We start from the raw sequence: 8,767 nt of genomic DNA on the forward strand, positions 1-8,767 counted from the left end.
AACCACGAAGAGAAAAAATTTAAGAAAATAAAAACCATGAAAATCGAAAGAAACCGACGAATATTCATCTGGATGCTTTGGATGTCGTCTTCTCAACAAATAATTTTCTAACATCATCTTCAACTCTTTCGCTAGTATTTATAATAAATAAACAGGATAAAGTGGCATAAAAGCATAAAATCCTGCTCGTCTATATCGCTACTCCCCGATGAAGGTGATATCATCTAAAATTCCGGTCTCCGCTGAAACCGTCGCGTCCGTCCATTTTCAGCTCGAAACTACCGATACCGATATTTCGCATTCGTTTTTTGACCGTGTATAGTCAAAGTCGACCCGCGACGACGACGACGACTACTACGACAATTCCACTCTCGATTTCGTTTACCGACCATGTCGACTTTAACGCGCACAAACAGCCACGGTAATACGAGAAAACCCCAATACAAGGACTACGTGTCCTTCTTGGGCAGCTACGCGAAGAAAGATGATCAAAAAAGTGTCACCCATTCGGACAGCGGAGTCAATTTCAGCCTAAATGGCTCCACGAACAATTCTTCCAATAGTGTTTTTTCGGATGTCAGCGAATCTTCTACTACTAAAGCTTCTTCTGGTAAACCTAAAGTAAAAACTGAGATGTTTATCCAGATCAAAGATCCAGCTGAACCTCAGCACTACGCGACCCAAACTTTCCATATTAAAAAGGTGAAAACCCCTGAGGAGTCCACCTTAACAGTCAGCGAAGCTTTTAAGATATTTGAGAAAAAAGACGAAGTTGATCATAAAACTACAGCGAGCACAACAAAGAAAAGCTCAATCGAAGAACTGTCCAGAAAGTTCGAGCCTAAAACTGTTCAGACAGACAGTGGGAAACCACCGGCCCGAAGAGCCCAAAGCATCGGCGAAGTCTCCAAGATATTCGAAAACAACACCCTCCACAAACCGAAAAACTTCAACACAGTCCCCAAACCATTCCAAGCACCAAAACCGGCAATTTTATCCCCAAAACCAACAATTACTGCCCCAATGTTTCCCAAATTCGTCCCGGAACCTCCAGCATCTTATGCAGACAGTGTCGATTCAGCTCTGTCTTCTTTATCCATGTCTCCATCGCCTCCGCAGTGTGCCAGTCCACCTCCTTTATCACCTCCTCCACCACCTCCACCGTTACCTCCTGTAAATGTTGTTGTTAAGTCACCTCCAAGTCCTCCAAAGCTACCACCACAACCTCTAGCAAGTGTTACAAAGGTACCTGCTCAAGGTATACCTGTGCAGAGCAACGGTACCATCGATAGGAACGATCCTAGGGTGAAAAAAGCGGTTTATGGGGCTCTAAGGAGTATGTATGGGAACTACCATGACCAGGCGAATGATTACTTGTCTACCTTACCGAAGAACAGGGTTAGGAAGGACAATCGGTTGGATAGCATTATTGACAGTATTGCGTAAGTATTTTGTTTACTTATTTTGTTTTCTGCTATTTTTAAGTAGAAAAATACGTTCTTTATACACTTGAGAAGCAAACAAGGTTGTCATGCATTGAAATTCCGATAATTGATTCAAATAAGGAAGGTACAAGTTCTTCCACAAGGTTGGCTATAAACCATTCGTTTTTTTTTAATAGAAATTATAAAAGTGGGGGAAAAAAGATTTTTTTTTAATATAATTTTATTATCTACTGTCAGGATTTTTGGCTATGTATTCCAAAAAATAAATAATTTAGTTTTAAGAAAAATTAAGAATTTTTCGGTATTTAGAAAAAAAAAAATGAAACAGGGAGTGGCTGATAAGTATAATTTTTTTTAACACGCTACAGTGGTGTAATTTAAAAAGGAATATTAACAAACAGGTATTAAATTTTTTATTTTTCTTGGGTTCTTTCGGACTCCTTAGGTTCACCTCCTTTTTGAATTTTTTTTCGCCTCTTTTTGATATATTTATTTTCTGAAAAAACCTATACAAGTTTCCGATGAAATCTGTGGTTTTTTTTAGAATTTTTGGATGAAATTTCTTGAATATTCGTTAATTTTTTAAAACTTTGTATTTCCTGGAAGAAGTGAGTTTTTTATTTTTTATTCAATTTTCCTTTTTTAGTTTTAGGTTTTTAAAAATTATTTTTAGACTTTTGATTTTTTTCAACATTTAGATTTTTTATTTTTTCTTTTGTTAAATTAAGTTTTTCTGAATATACTTAGTTTTTTTTAGCTATCTTAGTATTTTTAGGATTTTTCCATTAAAGTTTTCAAACATTCTTTGTCTTTGTCTGTTTTCTTTAATTTTTTCTAGATTCTTGTGCTTCTTTGAGTAATTAAGTATTGAACTTAAATTTTCTTGGATTTTCTTGCCATATTTTAGGTTTTAAAATGTTTTCAGTTTTTTAAACGATTTTTTATATAAGTTTCATTATATTTCCTGAATTTTCTTTTTTATTGCAATTTTTGCGTTTTCTTTTACTTGGTTTAATTTTTTTAGGATTCTCTTAGATTTTCTTTACATTTTTTGAATTTTCTCTGGGTTTCTTATATCTCCATTACGTATTAAGTTTTTTAATTCCTTGAATTTTTAAAAATTTAGATTTGGTTTAATTTTTTGCATTTTATCATGTTTTCTTAGCATTTTTAATTATCATTTTTAGAATTTTGGTATACAAATTTTTAAACTTTCTTTGGCGTGGTTTCATTCGTTGAATTCTCTTAGATTTCAATTCAGGTATTCTTTGCACTTTTTGTTAAAATGTTTTAAATTTTTTCCTTTAATTTTTTTTTTTTTTCAAATATTTTTTAAAAGTTTTTTTAATTTATTTAATTTTATTGAATTGTCTTGGGTTTCCTTGACATTCTTTGGGTTTATTAATTTATTGGGCTTTTTTTGGATTGAGTTTTCTTTGTCATTTTTGAGTTTAGTCAGGTTTTCTTAGCGTTCTAAGGATTACTCGTGCATTTTCTTCCAATATTGAGTTTCTTCTTAAAATTTTGCGTGTTTCAGATTCTTAGGGTGAAATTTTTGGGTCTTATGTTTTCTTTTTATTTTTTTTCATTGAGCATTCATTTGGCATTTTTGGGATTTCTTAAGCTTTTTAGGTTATTAGTTAGGAGTTTCAGTGTTTGTATCTCCAATTTTTTTAATTTCTTTGCTTGCTCTCATTTCTTGGATTCTCAGGTTTCATTCACATTCTTTGAGTTTTCAATTTTTTTTATCTTTTCGGCTTCTTCTTAGGATTTTGAAATTATTATTACAATTTTTGAATTTTCTTTGTGTTGGTTTAATTTTCTTACATTTTCTTGGCATTCTTGGTGTTTTTAAAATTTTTGGTTGAAATCTTTTGAATTTTCTGCGGTTACTTTGGATATTTTGTGTTTCCTTTAAATATTGAGTTTTTTTAACTTAATTAATTTTCTTGGACTTTTTCGGATTTCCTTGGAATCTTTCGGTTCTCTTATTTTTTGAGTTTTCTTTAACATTTTTGCATTTTCTCAGATTTTCATATTATTCATTTTAAACTTTTATGATTTTTGAATTTTCTTTAACTTGGTTCAATTTCATCTCATATATATGTATATTTAATACATATTCCTTGGAATTCTGTGGGATTTCAAATTTGGCTGTTTTGGCTAAAACTTTTCTTTATTCCTTTGAATTTTTTGAGTTTTCCGAATTTCGTCTTAAATTCTTGATTTTTCGAGTTTTCTCTCGGTACGAATTTTTTTGACTTGGTGAAGATTTCTGGCAAATTTCAGTTTCTTACCCTCAAGAGGGGCATGATTAAACTCACTCCAAGTAATTTGTTTATTTTCTTATTTTATTAATTAATATTTCTAATATCCTAACATATCTGCATCATCAGTAATTCACATCTGATCCTGGAAACAAAAATGATTTTCCCCTGGAATCTCAGTATTTTTCCAGTATGATCTTATTGGATGACCACATAATTTATTTTAAACTTCCGATAGTTTAAAAACACGATTAAGTCGATTGAAACTAAATAATATAAACGACTATCAATGAGTCAACCTTTCACAGCGAAATTTCGCAGAAAAAATGAATTTACGTCACCATACCAAGTCACATAATGAAATTCCTTGTATATGTAAAAGGATTTTTATCATCTTGAAAAGTAAACGTGAGCTTCCAATATGGTTTAAATAAAAAAATATCTTGAGGGCCAGTTAATGACCTTTTTAGAAACTCTCTGAGGGTAAGGGACCTGATATCCAGTAAGTAGGTCATCACTCTATTTAAGCTTAATAGATTTTATAGGCACACCTTTTTATTCAAGCTTTTTGGGAAGGTCTTTTTGATTAAAAGCATATAGTGGGCCTTCTCGGGACGGGGTAGAAAAGTCTTTTATTTTTTTAATTTTACGTGTGAAAATTTCTCCTAGAGGTTTTTCGATATTGGTTGCGAAATAGTATAGATACTTGAAAATTTATTATTAAAAAGATTACGATAACCTTATCAAACACAATGGAGAGGGTTTAATCATTATGGTATTGATAAGTAATAGTTAAATTTTATCAAATACTTGTCAAATAGTTTTGTTTTCAAATAACTTAGGGTAAAGTTTCTGTAGTAAAATTTATCCCTTCATCTCAGAACCATTGTAAAGTTATTTAAGTGTTTTCATGAAAACTCTTTAGAATTTCTCACTAGAAAACGAAATATTGAAGCTAAACAAGAATGGTCTTAAGAAAGAGTCCCACTATAATCCAACAATTGAACTTTCATTTTTTTTCCTATTAACTTTTACTTTTTCCTATATAACGCACAATAACATAATTAATAATAAACTCGTGACTTCAAACTCAAAAACGAATAATATAAAGAAAGTGGAGTACTAGTACTGTTACCGTATCGGTAAGAAGCATCTTTTTGACCTTTCAATTAATTTTATTTCTGAATTGTATTAAATATTATCGTTATTTATGTGACGGCTTCGGTTTTAAATGTGCAACTCATTTCAACTTTCTACTTTAATCAATTCATTTATGAGAAGAATATAAACGAATTTGATAGAACATCGTAAGTTTTGAGAACATATAATAATATAAAGCATATTTCAGGAACGTCTAAGTTTTTATTTTTTTTTTTTTCAAATACCTCATTCATTGTATTACGAAAACACATGGTTATAATGGGATTCGATTAGAAGTTTTAGAATTACAGCACTATATGAACTTATTAGAAAAACTTATTATGAACTGAAAAGGAAACAATTTATTCCAGGCAGTTGAGGATAAAAACATCAGCAATTACTACGATCAACTAATTAAAACGAAAATTTACCCGTTCTTCAACTGTCTAAAAATAAAGAAAATATTTAGTTTATTCCAGGCAGTTGAGGATAAAAACATCAGCAATTACTATGATCAATTGACTAAAAGGCAAATTTGCTCGTTTTCCAATTGCCTAAAAGAGAGAAAATATTGAGTTTATTTCAGGCAGTTGAGGTTAAAAACATCAACAGTTAGTACGATCAACTGCTTATAAGAGAAAATTGCTCATTTTTCAATTGCCTGAAAAAAAAAATATTATAGGCAGTTGAGGATAAAAACATCAGCAATTACTCTGATCAACTGCCTATAAGGGAAATTTGCTTGTTTTTCAACTGCCTTAAAGAAAGAAAATATTGAGTTTATTTGAGGCAATTGAGGATAAAAATATCAACAGTTAGTACGATCAACTGCCTCTAAGAGAAAATTACTCCTTTTTCAACTGTCTGAACAAAAATTTATTCCAGGCAGTTGAGTATAAAAACATAACTATGATCAACTGCTTATAAGTGAAAATTTCTCGTTTTACAACTGTCTGAACAAAAATTTATTTCAGGCAGTTGAGTATAAAAACATAACTACGATCAACTGCCTATAAGAGAAAATTTCTCGTTTTACAACTGTCTGAACAAAAATTTATTTCAGGCAGTTGAGGATAAACACATCAATAGTAACTATGATCAACTGTCTATAAGAGAAAATTTCTCGTTTTTCAACTGCCTAAAAAAAGAAAATATTATGTTTATTCCAGGCAGTTAAGTATAAAAACATAACTACGATCAACTGCCTATAAGAGAAAATTTCTCGTTTTACAACTGTCTAAACAAAAAATTATTCCAAGCAGTTCAGTATAAAAGCATCAACAGTAACTACGAGCAAAAGTCTATAAGAGAAAATTTCTCGTTTTTTAACTGTCTAAACAAAAATTTATTCCAGCCAGATGAGGATAAAAACATTAACAGTATCTACGATCAAATGCCTATAAGAAAAATTTGGTCCTTTTTCAACTGCCTAAAAGAAAAAAAAATATTTAGTTTATTTCAGGCAGTTGTAAAAATTCAAAAATGTGCCAATTTTGACGATTTGTTTGACCCCGTAATTGCCCTCAAAAATCCTAACATTTCGAAAATTATAGAAGTTACAATTTCGCAGATAGTCTCAGTGGATTTAGAAGGATAATATAAAGAAACCGTTGCAAGAAAAAATGAAAAAGAACACCTAGTTGTTTCACAATTGTTTATCAAAAATTACGTGATTGCCTTTTAAAATATCCCAAATATTTCCAGGTTATCGTAATCGGAAAATTAAAAATTCGTAAAAAAACCCAAACACCCTAGCCAATTAAGTAAACCATATAAATCAAAAGAAACTTTCACCCTGCAGGGCATATTAAATTTATTATATTGGCATTTAAAGCGCCATTATAGTTCAATCTTTATTAAAAGCCCCATAATCAAGGAGAAAATAATCACTTTTGTTGACTTATATTATCTTTTATTGATTTATAGATTTCCATGTTTATAGAAGCACTTATAAGCGACTATCTCTCTCTTTATAGGGGGGAAAGGTTAACATTGGACACTGTACCTGTTTTAAAAACCAACAAGACAAAAAACCCATTTAGATAATATATAAGAGGAACAAGGTAGTTAGGTACTAACGCGATAAATATCTTAATGTCTTCAAAGCCAATGACACTCTTGTTTGCGTGGGAAACTTTTAATTTTTTTTTGGCAATTTTTCGTAAAACTTATGCACGTTTTCTTTTTGTAGATCTCAAGGTGGTCTGGGCAAACTAAATGGTAGAGTAAACCCCAACCCGGAAGCAGAGTAAAAACAGTATATATATATCCTAATACGTTCCTCAGTACTAAAGTGCCTTTTAAATAGGGTGTATATGCAACTGTAATTGTTGTAAAAAAAATAAGCGGATATTTATTGGATAGTTTTAAATTTTAATTTTAAATACCACTTGAGTAGCTTCGCTATAAAAATGTTTATTGTGTAAATCTGGCAGGATGGTGTTTTTTTTTTGTTAAATTGGCGTTTTTTATTTTGTATTTTCTATGAAAGTACTGCTGACATGAAGTTTAATTTTTAATAGTTATTAATATGTGAGTCTAAACTAAGTAGTTTAGGTACCATAGTGATTTTTTTATACCTATTATGACTGTCGCTTTGGCTTTTTATTGTAAAAGTAGTTAACATATTTATATGCTCCTGCCCTTACACGACACTACTTTAAGACTGTATATTTTTTTTTGTTATTTTTTAGTATTTGTTTTAAATAAATTACTTTATATTAGAGTGTGTGTAGTTTGAATTTATTATACTAACTTCCCGATTCCCATCCAATATTCCATTATATGTATGTAGTCAGGCTATGGAAGAGGGTAATTTAAATTGAGATTATTTTAGATAAATTTTCACTATTTTGTATTTGTTGGAAAAATATTAATGTCTTTCTAAATAAGTCGTTTTTATAAAATTTAATAAATTATTTTTTTCTATATTTATTTAATTTATTTGCTCCTTTTAGAAATACTTTAACATCTAGTTCATAATGCAAAAATATTAGGCGGAAAAAAAAGTTTGAAATAATTTTTTAAATTTTTTATCTCTTTTACCGCATATTTATTAATTGCATTCAAAAATTACCTCCATTGATGCCTAGTGGAAAAGGTAATTAAAACCCATATGAAAAGATTTGATGATGGTAGCCAAAAAGTGAAAAGTCCTGTTATAAAGCAAGCAAAAAGTTGAAATACTTTAGCAGTTTGTTTTACAAATATTTTTTGTATGCTTATTTTTCTTTAGTTTTATATTGATATAAATTTATGTTACTCACTTTTTTAAATGCCTCCTTAAGAAACTTTTATTTGTTATTTTTTTAAATAGGTTTTTTTATTTATTACTTTTATTTACACTCTTCGGCGAATGTATATTTTTATTATTTATGGTATTTTTCCACATTTATCTGATTATTTCTATTTTCATTTTAGACTAATATATTTGATATTTTTCATTAATTTAGACTGAACTATCAATCAAATAATTCTTTCTCCTAAATTCTAATGTATGAAATTGAATAAAAGCATAACTTAAATGAATATGGTGCACAATTTACCAAAATTGTAGTAATTCCAATTTATGCGAGGTTTTTGAAAATACAACAAACAAAAGCCTTTTTCCTCTATTGCATATAATATTCCCTATACTTTATAAAGAAAATATGATGAAAATTTAATTTAGTGCTAGAAAAATACTTCAATTATTTCTGGGGAACATGGCATATCCTTGGGAGAGTGTCAAGCAGGAAAAGATAACCCTAAAAAACCCAAAAATAGCTGAAAATTATTTTTCAGCAAGGGTAATTTAAAATTAAGTTTTAGCGTTTTTCTATATAGCTTAATTTAAAAAGAAATTAGATTTTCTTTAAAATCAAAGTGAAAAATCTCAGAAATTATATGTTAAATCTGTTGATGTATCACCTCATT

The 8,767-nt window shown here is 29.7% G+C and overlaps 1 protein-coding gene across 1 annotated transcript; it reads left to right on the forward strand.

The window, feature by feature from the left end:
• Window positions 1-269: 269 nt before the first annotated feature.
• On the forward strand, window positions 270-7,577 carry LOC126737921 (uncharacterized). The gene is made up of 2 exons (XM_050443016.1): window positions 270-1,442; window positions 7,044-7,577. The coding sequence occupies exons 1-2, from the start codon at window positions 391-393 to the stop codon at window positions 7,102-7,104; spliced, it is 1,113 nt and encodes a 370-aa protein (XP_050298973.1). The 5' UTR covers window positions 270-390; the 3' UTR covers window positions 7,105-7,577.
• The last annotated feature ends 1,190 nt before the right edge of the window (window positions 7,578-8,767 follow it).

Source organism: Anthonomus grandis, chromosome 6 (genome assembly GCF_022605725.1).
Source record: "Anthonomus grandis grandis chromosome 6, icAntGran1.3, whole genome shotgun sequence".
In the NCBI taxonomy this organism is placed as follows: domain Eukaryota; kingdom Metazoa; phylum Arthropoda; class Insecta; order Coleoptera; family Curculionidae; genus Anthonomus; species Anthonomus grandis.

Coding starts and splice junctions, on each gene's coding strand:
- LOC126737921 (XM_050443016.1), top strand. CDS start 391: ATGTCGACTTTAACGCGCACAAACAGCCACGGTAATACGAGAAAACCC. Junction 1,443..7,043: donor AGCATTATTGACAGTATTGC/GTAAGTATTTTG, acceptor TTCTTTTTGTAG/ATCTCAAGGTGGTCTGGGCA.